This window comes from Penicillium diatomitis, assembly GCF_028827545.1.
Source record: "Penicillium diatomitis strain IBT 30728 chromosome Unknown utg000005l_segment0_segment0, whole genome shotgun sequence".
In the NCBI taxonomy this organism is placed as follows: domain Eukaryota; kingdom Fungi; phylum Ascomycota; class Eurotiomycetes; order Eurotiales; family Aspergillaceae; genus Penicillium; species Penicillium diatomitis.
The window spans coordinates 1,310,593-1,336,466 of record NW_026623177.1 but is presented as its reverse complement, the minus strand read 5'-3'; the positions used below and the strand labels follow the sequence as shown (position 1 = coordinate 1,336,466).

General features: G+C 53.0%; 12 protein-coding genes across 12 annotated transcripts; 7 read left to right on the top strand and 5 right to left on the bottom strand.

The window, feature by feature from the left end:
• Nucleotides 1–90: 90 nt before the first annotated feature.
• On the top strand, nucleotides 91–765 carry N7539_005093 (mitochondrial 37S ribosomal protein bS21m; the record flags this gene model as incomplete). The annotated part of the gene is made up of 1 exon (XM_056934695.1): nucleotides 91–765. The coding sequence occupies one exon, from the start codon at nucleotides 91–93 to the stop codon at nucleotides 763–765; it is 675 nt and encodes a 224-aa protein (XP_056789889.1).
• A 450-nt stretch (nucleotides 766–1,215) lies between these two features.
• Nucleotides 1,216–2,536, bottom strand: N7539_005092 (uncharacterized protein; the record flags this gene model as incomplete). The annotated part of the gene is made up of 2 exons (XM_056934694.1): nucleotides 1,216–2,235; nucleotides 2,414–2,536. 2 exons carry the CDS (start codon nucleotides 2,534–2,536, stop codon nucleotides 1,216–1,218), a joined length of 1,143 nt encoding a protein of 380 aa, XP_056789888.1.
• A 527-nt stretch (nucleotides 2,537–3,063) lies between these two features.
• N7539_005091 (glucose-6-phosphate isomerase) lies at nucleotides 3,064–4,805 on the bottom strand (the record flags this gene model as incomplete). The annotated part of the gene is made up of 2 exons (XM_056934693.1): nucleotides 3,064–4,225; nucleotides 4,306–4,805. The coding sequence occupies 2 exons, from the start codon at nucleotides 4,803–4,805 to the stop codon at nucleotides 3,064–3,066; spliced, it is 1,662 nt and encodes a 553-aa protein (XP_056789887.1).
• A 1,933-nt stretch (nucleotides 4,806–6,738) lies between these two features.
• N7539_005090 (uncharacterized protein) lies at nucleotides 6,739–6,924 on the top strand (the record flags this gene model as incomplete). Its single annotated transcript, XM_056934692.1, has 1 exon — nucleotides 6,739–6,924. One exon carries the CDS (start codon nucleotides 6,739–6,741, stop codon nucleotides 6,922–6,924), a length of 186 nt encoding a protein of 61 aa, XP_056789886.1.
• Nucleotides 6,925–6,982: 58 nt separating this feature from the next.
• On the top strand, nucleotides 6,983–9,558 carry N7539_005089 (uncharacterized protein; the record flags this gene model as incomplete). The annotated part of the gene is made up of 6 exons (XM_056934691.1): nucleotides 6,983–7,001; nucleotides 7,089–7,148; nucleotides 7,218–7,810; nucleotides 7,873–7,972; nucleotides 8,035–9,398; nucleotides 9,466–9,558. The coding sequence occupies 6 exons, from the start codon at nucleotides 6,983–6,985 to the stop codon at nucleotides 9,556–9,558; spliced, it is 2,229 nt and encodes a 742-aa protein (XP_056789885.1).
• An 812-nt stretch (nucleotides 9,559–10,370) lies between these two features.
• N7539_005088 (L-fuconate dehydratase) lies at nucleotides 10,371–11,994 on the top strand (the record flags this gene model as incomplete). Its single annotated transcript, XM_056934690.1, has 4 exons — nucleotides 10,371–10,415; nucleotides 10,505–10,609; nucleotides 10,700–11,305; nucleotides 11,392–11,994. The coding sequence occupies 4 exons, from the start codon at nucleotides 10,371–10,373 to the stop codon at nucleotides 11,992–11,994; spliced, it is 1,359 nt and encodes a 452-aa protein (XP_056789884.1).
• A 2,542-nt stretch (nucleotides 11,995–14,536) lies between these two features.
• On the top strand, nucleotides 14,537–15,466 carry N7539_005087 (uncharacterized protein; the record flags this gene model as incomplete). Its single annotated transcript, XM_056934689.1, has 3 exons — nucleotides 14,537–14,784; nucleotides 14,946–15,070; nucleotides 15,234–15,466. The coding sequence occupies 3 exons, from the start codon at nucleotides 14,537–14,539 to the stop codon at nucleotides 15,464–15,466; spliced, it is 606 nt and encodes a 201-aa protein (XP_056789883.1).
• A 154-nt stretch (nucleotides 15,467–15,620) lies between these two features.
• Nucleotides 15,621–16,599, bottom strand: N7539_005086 (uncharacterized protein; the record flags this gene model as incomplete). The annotated part of the gene is made up of 2 exons (XM_056934688.1): nucleotides 15,621–16,235; nucleotides 16,384–16,599. The coding sequence occupies 2 exons, from the start codon at nucleotides 16,597–16,599 to the stop codon at nucleotides 15,621–15,623; spliced, it is 831 nt and encodes a 276-aa protein (XP_056789882.1).
• A 1,388-nt stretch (nucleotides 16,600–17,987) lies between these two features.
• On the bottom strand, nucleotides 17,988–18,868 carry N7539_005085 (copper chaperone CCS1; the record flags this gene model as incomplete). The annotated part of the gene is made up of 3 exons (XM_056934687.1): nucleotides 17,988–18,517; nucleotides 18,607–18,741; nucleotides 18,814–18,868. 3 exons carry the CDS (start codon nucleotides 18,866–18,868, stop codon nucleotides 17,988–17,990), a joined length of 720 nt encoding a protein of 239 aa, XP_056789881.1.
• Nucleotides 18,869–19,361: 493 nt separating this feature from the next.
• N7539_005084 (Cyclin-dependent kinase 11B) lies at nucleotides 19,362–20,880 on the top strand (the record flags this gene model as incomplete). Its single annotated transcript, XM_056934686.1, has 2 exons — nucleotides 19,362–19,957; nucleotides 19,998–20,880. The coding sequence occupies 2 exons, from the start codon at nucleotides 19,362–19,364 to the stop codon at nucleotides 20,878–20,880; spliced, it is 1,479 nt and encodes a 492-aa protein (XP_056789880.1).
• A 1,031-nt stretch (nucleotides 20,881–21,911) lies between these two features.
• N7539_005083 (uncharacterized protein) lies at nucleotides 21,912–23,947 on the bottom strand (the record flags this gene model as incomplete). Its single annotated transcript, XM_056934685.1, has 2 exons — nucleotides 21,912–22,463; nucleotides 22,517–23,947. The coding sequence occupies 2 exons, from the start codon at nucleotides 23,945–23,947 to the stop codon at nucleotides 21,912–21,914; spliced, it is 1,983 nt and encodes a 660-aa protein (XP_056789879.1).
• Nucleotides 23,948–24,759: 812 nt separating this feature from the next.
• On the top strand, nucleotides 24,760–25,863 carry N7539_005082 (uncharacterized protein; the record flags this gene model as incomplete). The annotated part of the gene is made up of 4 exons (XM_056934684.1): nucleotides 24,760–24,820; nucleotides 24,890–25,051; nucleotides 25,098–25,534; nucleotides 25,603–25,863. 4 exons carry the CDS (start codon nucleotides 24,760–24,762, stop codon nucleotides 25,861–25,863), a joined length of 921 nt encoding a protein of 306 aa, XP_056789878.1.
• Between the last annotated feature and the right edge of the window lie 11 nt (nucleotides 25,864–25,874).

The window sequence follows — 25,874 nt, the reverse complement described above, 5'->3', positions numbered from 1 at the left end:
GTTCAGCTCCCCTCCCTGCGCTCCTGTCAGCTTTCAAGTGCACTCATCAAGGGATTCGTCATATCCTGTTTCCTCTTCCCCAGAGAAGCAATGGACACCCGTCTCCTGGCACGAGGCCTCCGTGCCCGGCCAACACCATGGCTCCTCAGTGCTCACCAGCAACAGCAGCCCATCACCCTCACCACACTCCGCTACAATTCCTCCAACACTTCGCCACAAAAGACCACCCACCCAACATCCTCAGAAGCCTCCACCACCACTACGCACACAACACCCGCCGCGGTCGAAGACCAACCACCCGCCCCCAAGCCCGCACCCACCAAGACCGTCGCCTCCGACTTTGACGAAATCCTCAACAAGCTCGACCTCGGCAACCGCAACACTCTCAACGCCAAGGGCGAACCCCGCCGCATCTTCTCCGACGCGGTCTCGCGCTCCGTCGGCGGCGTCGGCTCGCAGGCGTTCAAGGACCGCGCCGCGCAGCAGCTTGCTTCTCGCAAGGTGGAGCTGAAGCTTGGGCCTACGCTGGGTCGTCAGGTCCATGTTGAGCCGGAGCGTGGATTGGATCTGCCGGCTGCGATTCGTCAGCTGGAAATCACTTGCAGTACGAATCAGATCAAGGCGGATTCACATAAGCAGAAGTTTCACAAGCGGAAGGGTGCGCTGCGGAAGGAGTTGCGTCGGACGAGGTGGAGGAAGCTTTTCCGTTTCTCGTTCCAGGAGACGGTGAAGAAGATCCAGCGGATGCAGGCGCAGGGATGGTAGAATCTCGAGGGAGAATGGGGATTTCCGAGACTCCGGACTATCCTTTTTGGTGGTCTGTATATGTATACATATATGTACACGGAAAATTTTTGTATGAGAGAGGGCGCTTGGCTGTGAATTGGGGGGTTCTTTTGAGGCTTCTCTTTCTCAGCAAGGCTGCTGCTTGGTTGCGCAAAACATGTATCACTACCGTTGGAAGCATTTGTCTATTTTTCCAGTTTCTGTCATCAGGGGGCTTCTTCTTATTTTTTTTTCCTTCCAAATAGAGTCTACTCCATTGAAGGGAAAGAGGTCTTTATATTCAAAAACTTTTGGTAATATACCAGTCACTTTCATGTCTAATGAAAAAGGCATACGTCCCAGTCAATCTTCCTTTGCGGAAACATGTCTTATATACAGCCAAGATTCGCCGCAAGTCAAGCTGTCTTTGCAGGAGCTCCTCAAATGCTCTCAGTCCCTCTTCCCTGTGGTAAACCCTCCATATCCGGAACCTCCTCCACCCCCGCTTGTAACGACTCCGTTGGACGGTCCAGCAGAGTACCCTCCATACCCATTCATCCGTCCGCCGTTGCCAAACGTGATCCCAGATCCCTTGCCTTTCGCCATGGGAGCTCCCAGAATTCCATCTCCACGCCACCCTGAACGACCGCGCAGCCGGTCACCATTGCGCTCCCAGTAGAGTGCCGCCATGGCCCCCAGCGAGGCGGCCAGCACAAAGAAGAACATGCGCGATAGAATCGAGCCAGCCGCGGAGCTACTGCGTCCAGCTCCACTCAGCTCCAAAAAGGACTTTGAAGCTGGACGTTCCGGCCACCCAATGCCCGCGCCACCTTCAATCCACGCAATATGGAAAGAGAACGTAAGCGGCTCCCCGCGAATGACCTTGGTCCCGTGGCCTGCCGTCCAAGGCTCCCGCGCAGCTTGGGCAATTTGTACAGCCGTCTCATTCTTGTCCGAGGAGGCCTTCTTGGGGGAGGCCTCGAACTCGGGCGTGGAGTAAGCTGTGCCTGCCACGGCGTATCCAGACTGGCCAGACAGTCCATTCTTTCTTCCCTTGCGCGACTGCGCCGCAGGATCCGAGGGAATGCTATGCATCAGCATGTTCATATCCGTCCAAATGTGCAGATGGCTGAGCTGCAGTGTTCCCTGCAGCGCAATGGTGACGGGTGTGAAAGGCGGGCCGTTTTCTTTCAACGCAGTGAGTGTACTGGCCTCGCCGGCCTCGGCATCGGGATTCGCATGGTCTTTCGGCGCGGTATTGGAGGGTCGTAAAGGTGCGGTTGGTACGCGGCAAGTCATGGGCACATCGGAGTGGACGTAGAACTCCAGCAGGTGGTAGAGAGAGTCGGATAGAGAAGCGAGGGTACAAGTTATGGTTTCGGAGACCCCGTAATGTATGGACAAGGGTCTTGTCGTCTCGCTGCATGTCACGAATGGGACCCATTGAAGTTTCCCTAATCCGTCGGTGATCTGTGACGCGTTTGGTCAGCAAGGCTCTCACGACGGGGTCGGACTCAGGAGTCGTTGGCTGCGCACATGTTCACCGTCCCTTGGAAATCGCAGGATTCGAAGTCAGAATGGATATTGGGATAGACTGAGGTCAGGAGCAAGACTAATTGACTCACATTGTTCGATTCAGACAAGATACTGGAATTTCCTCACCCAGGCTGTATCCCTCTGCGCCGCTGCGTGCAAGAGGTCTCCCCGCGCTGCATCCCGCAGGCAGGAACGCAAACACTAGAGGAAGCAACGCCGCTGTTGATGCAAACATTGTGGCCTGTTGCAGGATGAACTCTGTGAAGACTTTCCACAATTTGTCGGGTCCCAATGCTTCAAGGACGCCTCACGGTGGCGAGTGGAGGAGGGATGGACAGCAAGCGGCGTGCGGAGCAGACACGGAGGCCGCAGTGCCCGCTGTTTAAACATGCGCAGCCAGGGTTGCGGGGTCTGTGCGCGACCACTTGAAAAGGTCGGCACGACCGCCATTCATCCTCAAGCTTTTCTCAATCCTCACCAAGCCGAGACCTTCCTACGGGAATCCATTCATCGTCAATGTTGTTGACACTTTCCAGTATAGGAGTATGCATTATGCACTATGCAGTATATGCTTCTACGTGACCAGGTTACAAGGTAGCGGAACAGTAATTTTTCATTGACACTGCCACATGAATTTGACAGTGATGGGAGTATAGAGAATACGATAGACAAGTAAAAAATGATTCGTCGCTCATCAAAAGCTGCTGGGGAAATTTCGCCATGACTCGACGCAATGTCAAGTCATCTCATTAAGGCGGTCTTTTAGGACAGGTTGGCCCGAGACTTGAAGGCCATCAGCAGGCCACTGGTCGAGCTGTCGTGATCATTGCCCTCGCCAGCAGTCTCCAACTCCTTCTGGATCTTCTTGGCAAGAACCTTGCCCAGCTCGACTCCCCACTGGTCGAAGGAGTTGATGTTCCAGATGGCACCCTCGGTGAAGGTCAGGTGCTCGTAGTAGGTGATCAGAGCGCCAAGAGTGGCCGGGGTGATCTTCTGAGCGAGAATGGAAGTGGTGGGACGGTTGCCCAAGAAGGTCTTGTGAGGAACCAAGTTCTCGGGAGCGCCTTCGGCCTTGACCTGCTCGGGGGTCTTACCGACCATCAAGGCCTCGGACTGGGCGAGGAAGTTGGAAGCAAGCATGCGCTGGTGCTTGCCACCCTCGACGGGGTTGTGAGACTCGGCGGCCATCAGGAAGTCCGCGGGGATGAGCTTGGTGCCCTGGTGCAGCAGCTGGAAGAAGCTGTGCTGGGCATTGGTGGCGGGCTCACCGAACAGGATGGGACCAGTGGTGTACTTGACATAGTCACCCGAGCGGGTGATAGCCTTGCCGTTGCTCTCCATGGACAGCTGCTGCAGATAGGCGGGGAAGCGGTGCAGGTACTGGTCGAAGGGAGCGACGAGGTGAGTCTGCGCACCGAAGAAATCGCTGTACCAGACGCTAAGCAGACCACCAAGAACGGGGATGTTCTGCTCCAGAGGAGTCTCGCGGAAGTGCTTGTCCATGGCGTGGGCACCGGCGAGGAACTGGTGGAAGTTGTCATAGCCAATGTACAGGGCCACGGAAAGACCGATGGCACTCCAGACGGAGTAACGGCCACCCACCCAGGATTCGAAGCCGAACATGTTCTTGCTGTCAATGCCAAACTTGGTGACCTCAGGCTCGTTGGTCGAGAGCGCAACGAAGTGCTTCGCAATGTGGGACTCCTCCTTGGCGGTCTTCAGGAACCAGCTCTTGGCGGTGTTGGCGTTAGTGGTAGTCTCCGCGGTGGTGAAGGTCTTGGAGGCAATGAGGAAGAGAGTGGTCTCGGGGTCAGAGTGCTTGAGGGCCTCGGCAATGTGAGTGCCGTCAATGTTGGAGACGAAGTGGAGCTTCAGGTCGGGGTGACCATAAGGCTTGAGGGCCTCGGTGACCATGACGGGACCGCTTTGAGAAGAGTTCAGTCAGCTTGGGGAGTCATTTGCGGACTTGAACATCCTCGACATCGCGGGCTCGGCAGCACTTACAGGTCAGAACCACCAATGCCGATGTTGATGATGGTGTTGATCTTCTTGCCGGTGTAACCCTTCCACTCACCACTGCGGACCTGCTCGGAGAACTCCTTCATGTGCTCCAGGACCGAGTTGACATCCTCAACGACGCTCTGGCCATTGACCTGCATGGGCTCGTTGGAGGTGTTACGCAGGGCAACGTGGTAGACGGCACGGTCCTCGGTGAAGTTGATGTGGTCCCCGCGGAACATGGCATCACGGAGCTCCTCGACGCCGGCCTCCTTGGCCAGCTTGACGAGCAAGGACAGGGTCTCCTCGGTGAGGAAGTTCTTGGAGAAGTCGAACAGAATGTCGGCATTGTCGACCGTGTTGGTGAAGGTACGGCTGAACTTCTCAAAGCGCTTGGGGTCCTTCTGGAAGTACTCCTTCAGGACAATGTTGCGACCCACAGTGGTGTGGTGCTCCTGGAGCTCCTTCCAGGCATTGAGATCAGAAGCTTGAGAGAAACCAGGCATGGTGACGAGGGGTGCAATCTACACGACGTTCGGAGCAGGCCGGATTAGCGCGGGGTCACCAGCAGAAAAGTGACGGGCAGATGCTGGGCAGAGAGCACGGGAAGGGTCATGAAACACCTACCTGAAAATCAAACGGGGGAGGGGTATCACAATGGCTTTTGTTTTGGAGTCTTCTGCAGGGAGAAATGGAGGGGGATTTGAAGAAGAAAGAGAAAGTCCAGCAGACGAGGAAGGAAGAGGGTAGCGATGGAAACGGCCGGCGTATTGAGGTCCGGCAGAGGTGGGCGTGGGCGTGGGCGTGGGGCAACCCCCAAGCCCAGCAGCAGCAGCATCATCATCATTGCCGCATCTCCCGCCCAGCTGGTCCCCGAGCGGGTCGGCTTTGCTCATATTGCGCATCTGGCTTCACGAGCTCGGTCACTTGGTGGGGCGCATGCTCTTCCTGGCCGTGCCGGTTGGGAATTCGGACTGTTGCCAGTCCATAATGGAACTTTGACCAAATCAAAATGAGGTGATGGCGTTGCTACTCGAGGGTCGACCGAAGACCACAAAGGTACGTGCTGGACGGTTCCAATGTACTACCGGTAGTACCACCGTGCCACGAAGCTCCCAACTTTGGTACTCACGAACTTGTGTCGTAAAGTACCCTTTCAGACAGGTGGAATGGGCTTCTTTTTCCGCCCGTCGTTCCAGAACAGTTCCTCCGGCTAATAATCCCATGCGCTGCCTGCCCAGTGCCCACCGTTTTCGGGGGCTCGTCTGATTTAGCCGTGCACCGTCAACTCGATCGAGAGGCAAGGGATTGCCTTTGGCAACTCTATTGATCTCGCATGGGTAAACCCCCCCCCCCGGATTGCTGGTCTACGGCCAAGACCTCGGGAGATTCCACGACACTTGATCCGAGATCCCAAGCCGCCCGAACTCCGTACGGTAGATACAGTTACGACTCACTATAACATTGCAAGGACCTTGCGCCCTTCCCTTTCGTGTCAAACGGCTTTTATTGAAGCCTCAGTGGTTGTGAACAACACGATAAGTCATATAGTCATCAACAGGCACTAGATCTCTCATGCTGAGTGTGGATTACCCGCTGTTTACGTTTGCATGCATCATGCGCGACAGGCGCATGAGCAACCCTACAATAAGCACGTGTCTGAATCAGAGTGCCTTGATCTCAGTGGAGCCCACCTGGCATCAGTGATAAAGATCTTTCGGGTTGACTTGCATTTCGACCTTCGACACTTAGAGATTGATGACTGCTGCGAACCTTTTCTCCAACCCGTTCCCAGGTCGAGGCCACCTCTACGGGACCTTACTCCCCTTCTGCCCAACTGCTCACTGCTGAGGAAAAGCAATCAAATTGAATAATGTCAATCTAATTCAATGGACTGCTCGCGCTTTTCCAATCCGGTCGCTCCGGTATGGAAAGTGCCGAGCCAGATTGTAATAGCTCATCAGGGTGTCCGTCGGCCCTTGATTGGTATGGCTGGCTGTCAAGCCTAGTGTAGTCAGCTGCTGATGATTCGGATATATTGTCGATGTATTCGTGTGGGCGAAGTGCAGAATACTGCCTGAACAATATTCTGCTCCATCAAGTGAATGAGGCGTCGCAGGGTGGATATAAGGTATAAGCGAGGTAGTGTGTAGTTGGACTGTTGATCTGCAGAGAAAAATGTCATTCAACACTCCTCGGACCAATTCGGTCTTCCCGGCAGCCGAAGTATACTATATGTACCACGGACTTTGTCAGATCCCGCGACTAAACAACAATGACAGAGGGGATCAAATGTCTGCTTTGGAAAGGACTATCAGCAGAGCAGACATTAAAGTGTTTGTCAAGAATAGGAACAATCAAATCTGGGTGTATACTCCCTGCGTACCGTCGATACTTTTACCTGGTGGTGTAAGTAACTACTCTTGTTCGGTCCGGTCTATGGCTCCGCCCGAGAGTCCCGGCCACCAGCTGCCAAGACTCTGCGCACAGACCAGCATGGTCAACGGTATCAAGTCCGCCGCTAGCAACTTTCTTCGCTCCGCGGGCGCCAAAGAAGCTATCTCACGAACCTCCCACGTCTTCGACCCCGCGAAGCAATCAAAGCGCTTCAAGCTTCTCACTTAGAAAGCGCCTTACGAGATCCAGCATTCTTCTGCCATCCGCGGGAACAGTGCTTTTCGCGATGTACAATCCTTACCAACGTGAGTTTGCGCCCCGAGACGTCTGCCATTGGCACTCCCTTTCTGGATCGCGAAACTTTGCAATAACATGCTGACTCTGTTCATCAGCCCCGGGCATGTATGGAAGATCCGACTATGGGGCCTACCCAGGCGCGCCCCCAGGTATGGGTAAGTGAGCATCAAAACTTCTCTGATCCTCCGAAGCCTTCTCAAGCAGGATGACTGACCATTTAATAGCGCCCCCTCCAGGTATGGCTGCTCCTGGAACAGCAGCTCCCCCGGGGATGCAACAAAATAATCAGCAGCCGGGTCGCCCTGGCGGGTTCCCGGCCAACTTCCAACCGCCTCCGAACATGCCCAACATCAACTTCTCTGCACCTGTGATTCGCCTGGGCACCTCCGGACCCTCCAAGCCAGCTGCCCCCGAGACAGGTCGTGAACGAGGGTCCGATGGGCCCGGTCGTCGCCCGGGTCTGGGCTCGTCAAATACCGACGATCGACGCCCCCATGGCCGCGATTCCATGATGCAACTACAGCCACCGACTCGGGATGAGATTGTGCGCACATTGTTCGTCGGGGGTATCACGGAAGGCGCCGGGGGAGATGAGGGCATTGAGCGCATCTTACGGTCTGCCGGAAGTTTACGTCGTTGGATTCGGGCCACAGATGCGGACGAGAAGCCCTGCCGGTTTGGGTTTGCTGAGTTTGAAGACCCCGAGAGCCTGGAGGTCGCCGTGGAGGTGCTGAAGGACATTGAAGTGCCCGTCAAGCGCCAACTACCACGCACGGAGGACGAGGAGGAGCAGGAGGTGGAGAAGAGCTCTCTTTTGGTACGTACGATTTCACGATGAGACACTCGCTTGAGAGAACTAGTATCTAACTACCCCTCTAGGTCGTTGTCGACGAGAGCACCATGACCTACTTGGAGCAATTCGGCGCTACTCGTGGCGAGCGAGACCCCAAAGAGCTTCAGGCTCGCTACGACAAGGCCCGTGAGTCTCTCAAAAACGTCCTTTCCGAGCTTTCCCACCCAGTCACCCCCCGCAGAAGGAAGACGCGTCTGGCGTTGACGGAGAGGGCGACGTGGAGATGAAGGACGGCGAAGTTGTCAAGGATGGAGAAGTCGTGACGATCCCAATCACTGTCGAAGATGAGCTAGCGGACATTCCGCCCGAAATGCGCGAAAATGTGGCCAAGGAGATTGCAGCGTTCCGTGAGCGCAGCAACCGCCGAGATATCGAGCGATTGAAGCGCGAGGAAGAGATCGAGTCTATGGAGCGAGCTCGGAACTCTGGCTCGCGCATCAGTCGGCTTGGCTCGCCCCCTCCCTCAGCTCCCAGTGGTCCTGCAGGCGGTGCAAATGGCATTCCACTTGGGCCTCGAGGTGACCGCAATGTGCCCGGCGCTCCTTCCGGACCCAGAGGATTTGGCGTCCAGATCCCCAAGGACTACCAAAAGGGCGTCTCGTTTGTGAACGGTGGCGGCTTGAATGGCTCTCAAGAACATATCGACCGCGAAGACGAGGAGACCGACGCGAGTGATGAGGAGCTTGAACGTCGTCGTCAGGCCAAGCGGAACGCCGAACAGGAGAAGCAGTTCTTGGACCAGGAGCGTCGATGGCTCAATCGTGAGCGCAGCCGAACGGCCGCCTTAGAACGTGAAAAGAAGCGTGACAAGGAAGAAGATGGAAAATTACAGGCTGCACACGATGAGATGGAGAAACGTCTGATGGAGTGGGATGACAATGTCGAAGCGAGCCGTAAGACGAGCGAGTACTATGCTGACCGTGGCGCCTGGCTACGCAGCCGCGCTGCTTTCCGTGCTCGCGAGATCAGCATGGACGAGGCTGACCGTGCTGCCGAGGCACGGGAGCAGGCTCAATCCGCCAAGCAGCAGGAGCAAGCACGCGGGATGGCCGACGACTTCCTCGCCAAACAGGCCGAGGAGTTGGAGGCCCGGGCCCAAGCCCCAGCCCCCCAGGAAGAGGAGCCGCAGCGATTCAAGCTTTCCCTTGGCGCCGCCGCTCAGAAGGCCCAGGCCGCCAGCGGCCGTCGCACTGTTGCCGAAGTCGAAGGACTACTGGAGGACGAGGAGGAGCCTGCCGGCACGACCCGCCGGCAGCTTATTCCGATCAAGTTCGACTCTGCTGCCGAAGCTGCTGGTCTCTCGGACGAGGAGCGTGCCCAAGCCGCTCGTCAACTGGCCGCCGAGATCCCGGCCGACAAGGAGGGGCTCTGGAAGTGGGACATCAAGTGGGAGTTTGTGGACGAGGCCATCATCGCCGATCAAATCAAGCCCTTTGTCGAGAAAAAGATCGTCGAGTATCTGGGAATTCAGGAACAAATGCTGGTGGATGTGGTGGAGGAGCACGTCCGAAAACACGGGTCTCCTCAGGATCTGGTGGAGCAATTGGAGATGGTAAGCTGCCACCTGAATGTTCTTTTGACGGTCGCCAGTTCGGCTGCTAACAATCGCTTCTTCATAGGCGCTCGACGAAGAGGCCGAGGTGCTCGTTCGCAAGCTTTGGCGTATGCTAATCTTCTTCTCCGAGAGCGAAAAGCGAGGCCTGTCTGGATAGACGAATCAATCCCCCAGGAGCTCAGCATGAGCAAGTTTTTGACAGCTTTCATTGTGCACCTAGCAATTGAATTTGCTCTCCACGCGACAGTCACGTTAATTGACACTCGTCGCTCCTACAGCACCAGAGACCCTCCTTCATCATCTTATAGACACCTATGCCTGTACACTTGACTATCTGTAATTATACAGCTCATCGCAGTCATTGCGCTAAACGGCTCTAGGCTTGCGGCTCTATACCGAACATGGCTTCCGTATTAAGATCATCTGTCAAACTACGCTCAGGCAAAGTCAACTATTACCCGCCGCAGTCAACGTCACGCGGCCTCTGCAGAAACGCGGAGCAGCTCCGATCCTACCGTTCCCCTTGGCGAGAGCCCTTTGATTGGTGGAGTAACTTAATCCCTCGTCCGCCGCTCAGTTCCACCAACGAGAGGGCGTGGATCACGGCCGCAATGGAGGGGCGAGGGGAAAATGCGGGCAGCGCGGGGGTCACAGTCTCCCAAGAGGTTGTATACATGGGGGCAGTACCAGGGGGCAGTTTTTCCTGTTCTTCCGTGGAGGGTCTGCTCGTGATCATTGGGTTTCTCGATTTTCAGTTCTGGCGTGCTATTAAACTCCGTAGACCCCTCGAGCCCGATCCTTTTTTGGATTTTTCCAAATACTTTTCTCCTACCTCTGCGTCGCGCGTCAACGGTAATTTGACCCACTTGACTTTCTCAGTCTTTCTGAATTGACGACGACAAGGTTGTTGAAGACCTCACTCAAGTTTTTCCAAATTGTTGAAGTTTCCTTCTTACATTACCGTCCACAATGGTCAAAATCACCGGCTTCACCACACGGGACGTGCGGTTCCCAGTATGTCTCTTGCGCTCTGCTCCGGAGCCAGTCCATTCGGAGGGATCAATTGCGTATTCCAGAGAGCCATTGCTGACTTGATGTGACAGACCTCACTCGATAAGACGGGCTCTGATGCCATGAACGCAGCCGGCGACTATTCTGCCGCATACTGCATCCTCTCCACAGACTCCGAGTTCCAGGGCCACGGCATGGTACGTCTCCGATGCGTCACTTTTTTGTTTTGAGTGCTGTGAGTCAGGGGATCGGTCAGACTTGCTAACGCCGACAAACCTTCACTCCAGACATTCACCATTGGCCGCGGTAATGAGATTGTCTGCGCTGCCATCTCTCTTGTGGCTCCTCTCATCGAGGGCAAGGAGCTGGACGAGCTCACGGCAGACTGGGGCAAGACTTGGCGCTATCTGGTCTCTGACAGCCAGTTGCGTTGGATCGGACCTGAGAAAGGTGTGATTCATTTGGCTCTGGGCGCCGTTGTCAATGCCCTGTGGGACCTGTGGGCTAAGACCCTGGGCAAGCCCGTGTGGCGCATCGTCGCGGACATGACTCCCGAGGAGTTCGTGCGCTGCATTGACTTCCGTTATATCACTGATGCAATCACCCCCGAGGAGGCTCTGTCCATGTTGAAGGAGATCGAGGCCGGCAAGCAGGATCGTATCAAGGAGGCTGAGGCGAGCCAGGCTGTGCCTGCTTATACTACCAGTGCTGGCTGGTTGGGATACAGCGAGGAAAAGTTAAAGAAGCTGCTGGAGGAGAGCGTTGCCCAAGGGTACAAGCACTTCAAGTTGAAGGTTGGCGCCAATGTGGAGGATGATAAGCGACGTCTCAGAATTGCCCGTGAGGCTATTGGCTATGACAAGGGAAATATTCTGATGGTGGACGCCAACCAGGTATTTATTCAACCTCCCCACTTGCTTCAATTCCAGGTTCCCCGAAGGAGTACAGCAACTGATTGTTTCTTCTTTCTATCTTCAAGGTCTGGTCTGTCCCCGAGGCTATTACTTGGATGAATGAGCTTGCCGAGTTCAAGCCCTGGTTCATCGAAGAGCCCACCTCTCCCGATGACATCCTCGGCCACGCCGCCATTCGCAAAGCCCTCTCCAACACCCCCCACGGCGCTATCGGTGTCGCCACCGGAGAGATGTGCCAAAATCGTGTCGTCTTCAAGCAACTCCTACAAGCCGGTGCTCTGACCGTCCTCCAGGCTGATGCCTGCCGTGTCGGCGGTGTGAACGAGGTTCTTGCCATTCTGTTGCTGGCCCGCAAGTTCAACGTCCCCATTGTGCCTCACTCTGGCGGTGTCGGTCTTCCCGAGTACACGCAACATCTGAGCACCATTGACTATGTCGTGGTCTCGGGGAAGAAGAGTGTCTTGGAGTATGTCGACCACTTGCACGAGCACTTTGTCCACCCTTCGAGTGTCAAGGACGGTTACTACGTTACCCCCATGGAGCCTGGGTACAGTGTGGAGATGAAGCCTGAGAGCATGGACCAGTTCGCCTACCCCGGCGAGGAAGGTAAGAGTTGGTGGCGCTCACAGGAAGCTCGGGTGATCTTGGATGGTCCTCGTGTCGTGTAAGTGAGAGTGAGAGTGATGACGATCCTTGATGCCCTTTTTTTTTCCCAATGTCTTTCTATGTCTTTCTTCATGTCCATAGCTTTGCCCTATAAAATTTGATTTTTTTGACCTGTGATGCTCATTATTACTGCCAAAAGAGAGCAGTAAGTCGGATGTACCGTGGTATGTAGTATGTACTACTTCCATCCATTCCTTCCGCGGGTGACAAAGTCTGGTCCCTGGACTCAATTACACAAAGGTAAGGCTAGGTTAGTATACCCAGCCAACCTGTAATACGTACTGAGAAAACCATTCACGAGTACTTTGTTCCCGCACATCTTCACACACACATCTCACCCCTCTTTCCTTCAAGAACCTCCAGTTCTACAGCCCATCGACGACTTCACCCTCAACAATGACAGGTCTCTCTCATTCCGCAGCTCGATTGGCGACGATCAAAGTGTATTAAGGTGCTTGGCCCTGACCGTACGACAACGACTCTGTTCGAATATTGAGGAGATAGTGTGCATCATATTTGCACGGTCCGAAGGACCTAGATATCTGACTATGGCTGTTCACGTCCGGGAGACTGCTAGACCCCGATCTTGTACTCGAAACCCGAAGTCTCTTGGCTGGCGGATAATCATCTTCATCGTCTTCTCCGTGTCTTCGAGACAGGTGTTGGCCCGTCAGCGATCCGGTAGATTCGAGATGAGTATGCTGTGATCCGTGTGAGAGATGATTGACGTTGTTGATTTCAGTTCTTCTTTTTCTTTTCGAATTGTACCACTACCCTAGCAGAAGACCCATCATGAGAAGCTGAGTAGAGATTTGGAAACGTGAGAGAAGAAAGTAAGCAAAACAGCCTTGGGTACTGGATCGAAAACGAATATTGATCACATCTTCTTAGATTTGAGGCTGATCCGATATTCTCAGCTCACTTGCAATTGGACGTTCATCAAAGCATTCGCAACAGAGCTACTGACTGCCTGCCTAATAGATACCAGGGCTGTTGGACGCCAGCATGAGTAAGCAGCCACTTGAGTTGCTGGACCCCCAGGTTGGATCTGATTGTGATATCGGGTGAAACGAGGCTGAAATTATTCTACATCTATTTGCAGGCTCTCTGGTCTGGTGGGTCTATCCTGCTGAGGCTTCTAGGACTGACCAACAAAGTAGCTATTCTCCATCAGTATGCATATATCTCGCGGAGAGACCCGAGAATTTGAAAGTAGGCTCGCATCAAGACTTTGCCGAGTTTTCTTCGGGCATTACGACATAAGAACCTGGCACCAGCTTGAAGATGCAGGCCTTGATAGCTCTTGTTCTCTTCGAAGTCCGCCTGTGGTTGCTGGGTAATCAGCTTCTAGAAGCGCCGCTGAGACTAGACGTCTCAAAGTTGTTGTGTCCACGTACCTGGTAATAGAACTCTTGCGATCTTTCAAGAATTTTCCAACGTGACGAGGACGGCGTGATCACATGTAGTGATATCTCCGGGGTTGGAACTCTTCCGGAATCAAGACAGCCGGGGGTCAGCGTAACGGATCGTCTGGAGGGGATTCATGTCTCTGTGTGGAAGCTATCGGTAGTTGGAGAGTGTTAGAAGTGAGATATGCGTAGGAGATAGAAGAGGGGATCGAAGCTCGACGTGATGTACAGGTTACATGGCTCATTCTATACAAAGGAGTTTCTTTGTAAGCTACAGATTGCATTGCTGAAGAGTCCCACCGGTTTTCAGGACAATAACATTGATTTGAAGACTCCTCTGAATTCATTCGAGGAATGATATGCCCATTGAGTCCCCATAGGTCTTTTCCTTTTGAGCGGGAGCTACGCAATAGAACTGTGTCAAGATATGAGGTATACAATTGGTACGCCAAACAAGTCACAGCTATTGACTCACGGGGCTTCACACACAGAGACAGTATCCTTTTCTTGTAAAAGCTAGGTGAAGATATGATATGTCGTAAGACGACTTTCCCAATTAACCAAACTTCTCCCATGTTGACCCAGCGGTGGAATCCACTTCAACGCCTTCCGGTTCGGTCCCATGGGGTAAGTGGGTCTCGACCAACATGACATTTCACGAGGTTGACACCCTCCAGGAACATGAAGAACACCCACTCATCAACGATGGGAACCAGCTCCAAGTATGCGATGATCTCCTGTACCTGAGGAACCCGAAAGTCTCTGATCGGACCGGAAGTCAGACAACACGCTCAACCAGAAACGGTCACGTGCTCATACATGCTCCCAAACGTCCACGTCTGTCCAACATCCAGCAAAGCCGTGCACGGTCGGCAGTCTGACAGGGGATCTGATCTCGGATCCCAAACGAGACCAAGGATAAGTCTCAGGTTTCTTCCGAGACCACCTCTTCTCCCCCATCCCGCCCCCTCTTCTTCTCTCTCCCTCTCTCTCTTTTCACCGGGGGAGGGGCGCGCACGCACGCACACGCAGACGCATCGCACGATGGGCGACCGTGACATCAACTTCACATCGACGGGCGCACCATCAAACATTCCTGGGCTGGTACACATTCGCGACATCGCCATCGCAAGCGATGGCGGAAATTTATAACACAGACCGCTTTGCGGAACTCTACTTCCCTTCAAATACAGCGGACTTGCTGCAACTCGGCCTGGCGGCTAGATTCATTGCAAGTCTATTGGAGGCTCACCAGATCACGTATGCTTTCATTGGCGGCTGGGCGGTGTATTTGAGGGGAGGTAGACGCAGAACCCAGGATATTGATATCACTGTGGCCACGACGATGGATCATTTGAAACAGATTCTCGTCGCACATCCCCGGTACTGAATTGGATCACATTTTCCATTTGGCCTTTTGATGCCTCAATTCCTTTCCGAGCTCTTTCATCACACAAGGAGATCTCGTCTTGCGATGAGTTACATTGATGGACCAATTTCAACACCACTTATCATACAAGAGTTCGCTCTAATCGATCCTGCAGAATACATTTCCCTCTCACTCATGGCCGGACATCTGTCCAGGTCTTCATCGACACAGGACGAAGTGTGGACGGCGAGTTTCCGCACGTACCGGACTTGGCAGTCAGCATGGATATTGTGATCAGTGGTGAGTCGGGGACCATGTCTGGATGATGAAGAAAGCAATAACACATGGTTAATCTCTAGGACCATCCTTAGGACACTTGGGCACCCCCGAGGATCTCCAATCTTCCCGGGAGCCTATCAATCCGCGTAGACCGACGCCGTTGGGCTCCCCGTCCTGGTCCTAGGACTCGTCTTTCAGATATACGCCAAGCTGGATGCGTTCTTTCGACGAGGCGAACAGGGGAGCAAGGATTTCCTGGATCTGGAATTCTTGTTCACCCAGTATGCTGCGGACATCCCCACCTTTCGGGACTACTACGATCTGGAGCAACGCCGGTACTTCTGGACTCAGTACGCAGAGGCGTATGTGGCATTCCCGGAGCAAGTGGAGAGCATGCGGGTATTGCTTGGTGTTTGACCTCTGCGACTGGGTCAGGAAGCAAAGGCGCGCAGCTTGATGTGAAGTGGGAGCCGGTATGTGTACGAACATGGGAAAAGAACGGAACTGGGTCCGCTGGGTATGTTTTCATTTCATTAGTCGGTTCATTTACTTCATTATATGTAGATAAGTATTAACAAGACATGCGTTTCTGAGTCCACGGGTCAGGCGAGTCCTTGAGTCGAAAACGGGTTTCGAACAGACTGTCTGGCGTCGTCCAGCCGAGTCTGCCCTTTTTACTGCGTATCCTGGCCACCCATTTGTCGCGTTTGTTGATCGTTTGCGTGGGGAAGTAGTGAACGAAGAGCCATCCTTTCCCCTGTGCCGCTTCTTTGGCGACTTGATTCATCCGCGTCGTCCATTCCAGATCGTTGGTGCCTTCGAGGTCCAAATGTCGATATCCCCATTCTTCTGAGACATTGGTCCCGTCGATACAGTCACACAGAGAGACATCGTCATTCGTGTCCAGGAAGCTCTGCATGAGCACCGGAAGCGTGGGATACGGGAGACCATTTGGACTACGATCGATATGGAACGGACCGGACGGAATGTGAGCGTCATGAGCCGGCATCAGCACAAAGTAGAAATGGATGCCATTCCCCTTGAACCGATGGTAGGTGTGACTCAAGGAGAACGGATGTGAGGTTGAATGAGGCGGGACCGCGTGAATCTGGTCGGAAATCAATTTGGAGGAGAGAAGCGCCGCGGCTTCGGTGACTTTGTTGTCGGGAACACAGAGGTCCCACTCCTACATACCGGCGCAAGTCCAACCTGTCGTCAGCCTCGAAGCAAAAAGGGCAAATTGAAGCATAAAAGAAATCTTTTTCTTTTGCTTTTTCTTTCTTCTTCTTCTTCTTTTTTTGGGGGGTTGGCTTTTTGTTTTCAACGTCACATACATCTCGCACTCGACCCGCCCCGTAATAGATCAATGCCGAGACCCCGACAAGACAACACTCGATCCCATGCTCCTCGAGGAATCGAGTCACCGACAAAATCTCGAGTGTTCCATGGCCTCCGCACGAGGGAACTTCGTCGGGAGAGTAGTTTGATGTGTCCGGGGTGGGCAAGGATGACTGCACTGGAGGGGTGATGTGGATATTGGAAGCGAGCATTGTGAGATCCGTGAGAGCATTTCACTCCAAGACGAAGAATAGGGGCGATTAGTCAATGTACATCGAAAAAAGATGAACAATGATACTACCAAGCAGATGTTGAAGTTCGCGGGGAAGACCCCAAATGCCGTGGGCTCCACGTGATGTTCTTAGTCACTGGAATCTAGGCCTCGGGGACCCCCAGCTTGGATGAACCGGCCTTGGCACATTATCTGCACGTCCATCCAGGTCTCCTGCACGTTTTTTTGAGTCTTGAGCTCAAAAGCCCCATCGCATTAACCTTAACCTGCGTTCAACGGTCAACGGTATGTGAGAACTCACATGGAGACCTATTGGATGTCAAAGATGTGACACGTTCCGTGATTGAACTTGGGGGTTTTTTCTTTTCTTTTTTTTTTTTTCCTTTTTTTCCCCCACCTTTCTGTCTAACTTGACTGTATTCCTGTAATAGCCCTGTGGTATTATTACTACGCTACTCACTACTGTACCCTCTCGAGTACCTGCCCGGTTTATCAATAGCCAATCTTTGCTTCTGTCCCAGCATTGAAGAAAGCCAAAAGCGTCCTAGCAAGGAATGTGCCCCACTGCGGCTGCTTTGGTTTGCCCCTCCCGAGTCCCAGCTGCATCGGAGCCACAGCCAACGGCTTTGATACAGTTGAGCTGACCACTTCCCCCAGCTCACTGCGGTGACTGCACAGTGCACCCTGCACCCTCGCTCAATTGGCCCCGTCGTGATTGAGATACGTCGACTCCATGCGGTACACCTAATAAGTGACATAACGCACTACCGTGTACGTGCTGGCATGCTTCAGTGTCTCTCTGGTCACATGGGCTACGTCGAGGTCCAACCAGCAGCGATTTGCTTCCACGATCACAAACTTCGTGCGACCTGGGGTGCATCGATGTACTTCCCGATTCGAGACTCGACTGCAACCTCCCATATGCATGGAGCAAAAACGTTGCAGGGCGGTCGCTGGGCCCAATTACGGAGCCGCATGTGTCGCAGTCCAGTGACAGGGCTGCAAGGTCGAGCTGGCGTGAGACAAGATGGCCCGCCCCAATGATGCACTCACGCTCGCGATGTACGGCTCATCTCATACTGCACTTAGGGAATAGCGCGAATCTCCATCGAAAACACGGTCAGATTCTTGGGGTGTAATGATCCTTTGCCGGCCATCGTGTACTACGTTGAACTGTTCTTCAGATCTTCAAGTGCCTGTGAAATACATGGTCGAGATGAACGAGAGGAAAAAAGAACGCTTTTTCTCAAGCAGTACTAACCTATATTGACTAGGATCTCAAATCTCATGCACCGCAGACCCTTGATACCCTCAAACAAACATCCAATGCCGAAGTCACAAGTCCACACATAAAAGGTATATCATGAATCAGACCATTCCCTGACTCACTTGTTCTTGTCGCTCTTGCCAAACATTCTTTCCCGAACATGAGCACACCATCTTGTCATTATCCCACACACCCGCACTGCGGGCAATGACTCCTACAAGGGTGTTCTCATCATCGCGTGAGAACGGGCCCTCCTTGCTCTTTGCCACAACCATACTACGTCCAATCAATTCCCAGATTGCAATTGGCCGGTCGAGAAACACATTGCCGCGGCCCTTGTGATCGACCTCAACGCTGCCCAAGATACCGCGTGACTCTGTCTCGACCGCGGCTGCGTTCTCTGTACCGAGGACCGTCTTCTTCAGAGCCTCCCAGATACCGCCGGTGGATTCTGCGCCACGAGAGATATCGCCCGCCTCTCGGATGGTCGCGTAGTACGTCCCCGGGGAAAGACCATTGATGGTCAAGTCGACAAGAGTCATGTTGGAGGAGACCTGCACCATTCGGGCTAGGCCACGGATGCTGTTGGCGACCGATTTGGAGTGTGTCTCGAGGATGCAGACCGCAGAGCCTGTGGCGACGGTGAAGGTGCGTTAGCTGCGTGCTTTCAAAACAACGAAGCAAAATGAAAAAAAAAAAAAGAAATCCCGCATCACATACTGTCTGTAGTACCACTCCCACGAAGAATTGCATCCCGACCGGTATCTTGGATGGCGGTGACGATCGAGCTTGGTGGCGCGGTGCCCTCGACAAATACCAGCTGGTCTTGAAGATTGGCGTCGACTTTTTGCACTCCTGTAATTGTCTCGGTAAGAATGGATTATTCGGACGTGAGAGAATCACACCTCAGTCAGGTATAAGCCGTACCATCTAGTTTGTATAGAGACTCGGACACGCTCTTCACGCAGCCGCCGCAAGTCATGGGGACCGAGAAGGTCGTCTAAAGAGAGCGATTCCGTGTGAGATCCCTTTGAGTTACTGCAAAGCGCATCGGCATAGAGGTACAGAATCTCACCTGAAATGACTGGATCATGGCGGGAAAATAAAGTAGTGTTGCGGATAAATAATATTTGGAGATCGGATTCAGTATTCGTGATCAGGTATGTCTGATCTAACAGACCGCGGATCGAGTAGTGGCGAGCAATATACAACAGCAACGATATCGCTCTTGGAAAGAACGATCAATTGTACGTTGGGTGACTCAAAAGGAACCCCCTTGTCGAGGCTGCGGCGACGGCGGGGGGCCCGTTTTGGATTTCAAATCGGAGCTGTTCTTCGGCCCGCGTCTTTTCCCCAGAGAAACGCAAAAACGTCATCTGAACAGTTGGATTTAGCCTCTTCCGCACCGCCTTCGTCCCTTTCCCCCCCCCCCAATCGCACGACGTCCTCCGAGCCCGTGATCGTGGCAAGACACCATGTCGGCTTCCAAATCGCGCTGGGCAGAAGACGATCCAGAAACAGAAGCCATTGTCGCGCAGCGCAAGCGCGAGAAGGAGGAAAAGCGGCGCGCCAAGGCCGAGAAACAACGTCTGCTCGAGGAAGCCAGCAAAGCTCAAGCTCAAGCTCAAGCTCAAGCTCAAGCTGCCGCCACAACCCCTGCAGATCCGAAAAGCCCAAGTCAAGATATCAATGGAGATTCAGGTCCGCCAAAAAAGCGAAGGAGGTTATCGAATGACCCCGATGCGCCGTCCGGTGGAGGGGAGATCTCGACGAGCGAGGGTTCAAAGAAGCAGTCGAGCTTGTTGAGGTTTCCAGCTGGGGAATGGGGACCTTGTAGGCATGTCGACAACTTCGAACGACTGAATCATATCGAAGAAGGGTCTTACGGCTGGGTATCAAGGGCCAAAGACATCACCACGGGCGAGATTGTCGCGCTCAAGAAATTGAAGATCGAGAACGCACCTGATGGGTTTCCTGTTACGGGGTTACGAGAAATACAAACGCTGTTGGAAGCGCGACATCAAAATGTTGTCTATCTGCGGGAGGTCGTCATGGGCAACAAAATGGACGAGTAAGTGAATCGCATGGCTGAAAGATTTTTGACAACGCAGGTGGCTTACTCGATCTGGCAGCGTGTACTTGGTCATGGACTTCCTGGAACATGACCTCAAAACGCTCCTTGACGAAATGCGTGAACCTTTCTTACCCTCCGAAATCAAGACACTACTTCTGCAAGTCGTTGGCGGTCTCGAGTTCCTCCACTCTCAATGGATCATGCACCGTGATCTCAAAACATCCAACCTGCTTCTCAACAATCGCGGGGAGATCAAGATTGCTGATTTCGGTATGGCACGATACTATGGCGACCCACCACCAAAGTTGACACAGCTGGTCGTCACCCTTTGGTACCGGTCACCTGAGCTCCTACTCGGTGTCGACAAGTATGGCACGGAGATCGACATGTGGAGCATCGGTTGCATCTTCGGCGAGTTGCTCACCAAAGAACCCTTACTTCAAGGGAAGAACGAGGTCGACCAAGTCTCCAAAATCTTCGCCTTGACAGGCCCGCCCAATCAACAGATCTGGCCTGGCTTCCGCTCCCTACCCAACGCCAAATCCTTACGTCTGCCAGCCACGCCCGCGACATCTACGCGGAGCCCGCCCCTACTGCCTCGCTCTCGCTTTCCCTATCTCACAAACGCAGGCTTGGATCTGCTGTCCTCGCTGCTGGCACTGAATCCAGCCGTTCGCCCGACTGCGCAGCAATGCCTAGCACACCCTTACTTCCGAGAGGATCCCCGTCCCAAGCCAAAAGAGATGTTCCCGTCTTTCCCTTCCAAGGCTGGCCTGGAGAAGAGAAGACGTCATCACACACCCGAAGCACCTAAACATGGACAGGATGCTCCAGAGCTGGACTTTGCAGGCGTCTTTGGTGGCGCACCGGGGGGCGACGCCGGCGAAGCAGGTGCCGGTTTCTCCCTTCGCCTGGGATAAGCACATGAGCACTGAGAAGGCATAGAAGTCCAGCCAAGCTCAACTGTTTGGCCACGGCATTGCCCACAGAAAGCCCGATTTGATTGCATCATAAGCCATACTATACCCGTATCCTTTTTAAGCCTTGGCAAGACGGATCATCAACTAGCATAAGTTCCCTTCATCTCTGCAGATGAGAATGTCTGACCTTGCGAAGAAGGGTGTCCACCTACCATCACTGCGAAGACGTCGTCACGCGCGATTTGTTTGATATATATGTCAATAGAGACCCTTGTCCCGCGTCAGGGCCCTGCAAATCAGTCACTGAAACACTCGTGTCACTCATAGCCAAGATTTGTACTTGACTTTTCTTAGGGCTCAAATGGAGGCAAATTAATGATCACAAAAGCTAAACTCTATACGACTATCTGGACATAGCCGCCACTTCCACATACTGCTCGATGAGCTGGTCATCTCTATGCATTCGGGGGTTTTTCATATCTACCAACCTTGGAAATATGTGGTGATCGTTAATGATTCGTGGATATCTGACTTGCTGTTCCATCATGTCACTGGTTCCATCGGATCCAGCCAGCTATCTTCGTCAAGTTACGTGCGTTTCCAGCTGCTCCCTGCTGTCATAGTCAGGGACAATCCGTTTACCCCAGCGCAGATTCCATTGAAATGCATCCTTATCTCGATACGCAGGGAAAGCTCAGGAAGAAGATGCATATTGGACGTGGATAGTCCTTCATTTTCCAAGTCATTAAAATCTTTGTAAGCTATGACTAGGTGAGCATAAAACTGTCACAAGCAATGAGCAAGACGAGCAATTGAACAGAAAGAGCAATCACCCCAAGTGCCAGGGTGTTAGGTATGACAGAAGAGAGCGTGGCAACGTTGAAGCTAAGGTTTTAATGATGGTTCCCTCGCCCGAAAAATGCAGCCATAGGCGGAGCCAAAACTCTTGGGGTACAGGTATGGAAAGGAGTGAACATCACAAGTGTTCTCCCAACGCCGATAGTGCAGCACTGAAGCTGCACACAATCTCATCAGTGCTTTGACTGATCTTGCTCGCTCAAGATCTCTTTCTCTGTTCGTTTGGGTTTCAGAAAAACTTCACGCGAGAAACCTCCAACAGGTGATTCCGAGCTTTTCTCATTTGCGTGAGGAGACCGGGTGTGCTGGTGCTCAGAATTGAGAGAAAAGCCAGCATGTACATCCTCGTTCAGAAAAGAGTCGTCCTCCTGCCTGGCTGAAATCTCCAAGTTCTGGTCGTACGCACTCATATTTTCATCCGCGATTGACGATTCATCAGTGCCAGTCGCTTTGGACGCGGTTTCTTCGTCAAACCGGGAGTCCAGCAAAGACCAATGAGTAGCAGAAATCGGGATGGGCTGAGTTGGGGTAGAAGAATGACCAGAGATATCGTCATCATTGCTCTTGGAGATTGAGGAAGATTTCTCGTCGTAGCCGTCACCATAAGTCCACGGTCCGTGATCAACAGGTCTGAAAACCTTCCCAATCGGGAACTGAGACGCCTCCGAAAATCTTACTTTTTCGAGAAAGGCTGCCTGCGTACTCGCAGGTAACGATCTGGAATACTAGGAATGTTCTCAGTATGCATTACAGAGACCTCAACAATGGCTGGACTCACGTTTGAAGCAGCGACGGGATCCTGACCCTGTTCAGGTCGCATCGATGTCATATGAGCCGCGGGCGCCTCCCGGTTCCATCGGGCTTTATTGGCAGTCTCGAAGCTCTCACCTTCAGCGCGGGCCATGCCAGAGTGATCCAAGACAGCCTCATTGCCGCGGTACGCATGGTTCTCTCTGTCTCGGTCGCATAGTTCGCTCATCGAGCGAACTGAGGGCATGAGCTCACCCTCCCACACAATGCTGTCTTCGCTTACTGGGAATAACTCAATCTCAAGCCCTCGAGCTCGTTTTTCCCTAACCCATTGGTTGATCTCTTCGAGACCTTCGGGCCTGTTTGGAAATCTGAGTCCCAGCACAAGATGACTCTTTTCCTTCTTCGAAGTCTCATCATTGTTCTCACGGCTTCTTACATCCTCCATTGTCGCAGATTCGTACTGCAAAACCGAAGCTGTGTGCTTTTGCGTTTCCTCCATAGGCTCCATCGGTTGGTCAACTTCTGAGCCGGCTAGACTGGGAGTGTCATAGTCGGGCAGCGAGAAGGCCTCCTCAAACTCCTTCCATCTTTCTTTCATCTCGTTCCTGTCATCGAACACAATGCTCAATGCATCTCGATAATTTCTCAGTTTCTCCGGGCTCATTTCACGAAGCTCCTCGCGATCCATAAGAAGGTCATAGGACGAGCCATTTTTGCTGTAGATTCCCTTCTTGCCGTCCAGTATCAAAATTGGGAGCTCTTCAAAATTACGCACAGGAGATCCCGAATTATCGGAGGTACTCGACAAGGTATTACTGCGTTTTCTGGCAATTTCCGCACTAGTCGCGTCTGATCCTGCTTCTGAATGTGCTTCAGAGGAATGGTCACGCAGCTCGCTTATTTCACCTGGGAACTGGGGATCTGTCGATTCCTCATCGACCGGAGCCACTTGCTCGGGCTTTTGCAATTTCGATGGTCGCACTGGTCTCACCATAGTGCTGTTTTTTGAGAACGAGACTTTTCTCGGGACCGATGGAACAGAAGCATCTGAGTGCCCAGAGATAGGCTTAGGTTTTGGCAGAGACTTGATGTGATCTCGCTTGGCGGTTTCCAGATTGGTTTCGCCCTCTGGGCCCTCGTGCAAAGTATTCCCTGCGACCTCGTCGTCCATTGCCTCGGCCTCATGATGCGGGCCTTCACTGCTTGGACGAGACAGGCGATGTAACAGACCAGCTTTGATGGCTAGAACACCAGACTTTGCTTTTCTGAGAGACCTCTGCGACAGGGTCGGAGCTCGGAAAATGGGAGGTTCATGTTCGGGAGATGACTTGCGCGGCTCCGTGAGACTCTGCATTGTACGTAGCTGCGGCCTGTGTTGTGCGTTTCGAGAATCAAACACAGAGACAAAGGCTTCTCTGGAGACAAGTTGGTTTTCTGCAATGACGGGATCAGTCATGGTAGACGAAAGGGTTTAGTCAGGTTCTACATACAGGCTAGGCTTGGAAGATGGATGTGATGAGAGCAATGAAGAAATGACGGTCACTGTAGCCCAGAGACTTGGGATTGTTTTGTGTCAGGATTAGGGTAGAGCCTCTGGATTAAGTGAGCTCGTGAACTTGAAATGTAATCCGTATGAGAAATGAAGACTCCAGATCGGATGGCTTGATGAGAGCCGTTAACAAGGTCTTCGCGCCTCACGCCTAAAATAATAGAAGAGCGATGAGTGAATGATCGAACAAAATGTGTCCCGCGCAAGTCACAAGTGCAGAAGGAAATACTTCATGGTATGACGAGTACTTAGTACTTACCCAATTAGGCAAGTCCGCCCTCGCAAAGGTCCGGCGGACCATGTCCGTACAATGATCGTATGTATGTTCTGCCTGAGTCAACTACTAGCACATGTTTGTGGACGTTACAATGAGACTCGAGATTGCGGCGAGTTATGTAGATGATATCAAGAAATCAACAGAATTGATGATGACTCTTGTTTCACGTTTTGTCCTTAGTCCCTTTCTGATCTCATGATCTTGCTTCCCTTGCGGCTCGACACTTCCTCCGGCTGCATTTGTGAAGAGTCAACAAGCAGGCGCCGATCCCCGGACCCACCCAGCTGAGCTTCTTTTCTCCGTCCACAGCCTCCCTTGCCGCCCGCAACTTTCTTACTTGCACTCGCTTACCTCCGATGCGCTCCTGAGTCTAACGCTTGTCGCTCATCCCCCAGACAACTTTTCTTTGCGCAGTCACAAAATCATCACTAGATTATCCACAATGGCCAAAAAACAGCAACAACCGCAAGCAGCTGTCTCTTTTGATGCGATTATTCAGAATGGTAATTGATGCGTTGCCCTCAAGCTCTCTCCAGCGCGATGGTGAATCTGACGTGTTGTATCTCCCCCAGATCGCCGCAAGAAACAGAACGAGCAGCTCGCAAGCCAAATCCTGGGCAAGAACAGAATCGATAAAGGCCGACGAGCGAGCGCCCCTGGTCCAGGACAAATCAGCGAGACATCAAACACAAAGCCCGGAAGTCTCGCCAGTCGAATCGGAGCGCCAAAGGTGAGTACGAGCAGCTGTCAATCGGCATAACAAGATATGTTTTTGATCAGAAATAACACAAATCATGGATCGGAAGCGATCCGCCTCAGTCTCTGCTCGTCCCAAACAAACGAACAACAAAATCACCAAATCAAAATCCGCCCCTGCGCCAGCACAGTCGATGCGCAAGAATGCGAACTCTTCCAACCAGCGCCGAGTGAATGTAGAGCGTCTTCAAGCGGCTATCGAGTCTAGCAATCACCAAGCAGCCCTCCGTTCAGCCCCCGCAGGAATATCGATCAAGGGTTCATCCGGGCCATTTATGGTGGTCGGCAGCAACTTCGCCCCCGGGACTACAGCGGCGGACATTCAATCGGCAATTGAACCTGTTGCAGGCCCAATGTTGACTTGCAGAGTCATCTCACACCACCCTGGCGTCACTGCGGAGTTTGCGTTCGCAGAGAGATGGTGTGCTGAGAATGCTGTGGCGAATTTCCACAACCAAAGAGTAAGTACATGGCGCACTCTTGAGATTTGCCCTCGCGAGTTATTTGAACTTGCTGACTCGTAGAACAGGCCGATGGGAGAATTTTGACGCTCAAGTTACAGCCCGCCGGGACCCCGATTAGCACTCCTGGCACCTCTTTCAATGCTCTCCGCGAGCAAGCAGACCGCGAGCGTCGCTCGCGCCGGGCGGAACCCCAAGTACAAGACGGAAGATATGGATTTGATGAGGCGGGCGACGCGCTGAACACCGACACCGGACTCTACAGTGACCAAATGATGGTGGATCCTCCGTCTCAGAAGAATCACAATTGGCGAAAGAATCGACGGTGATCAGTCGAAGA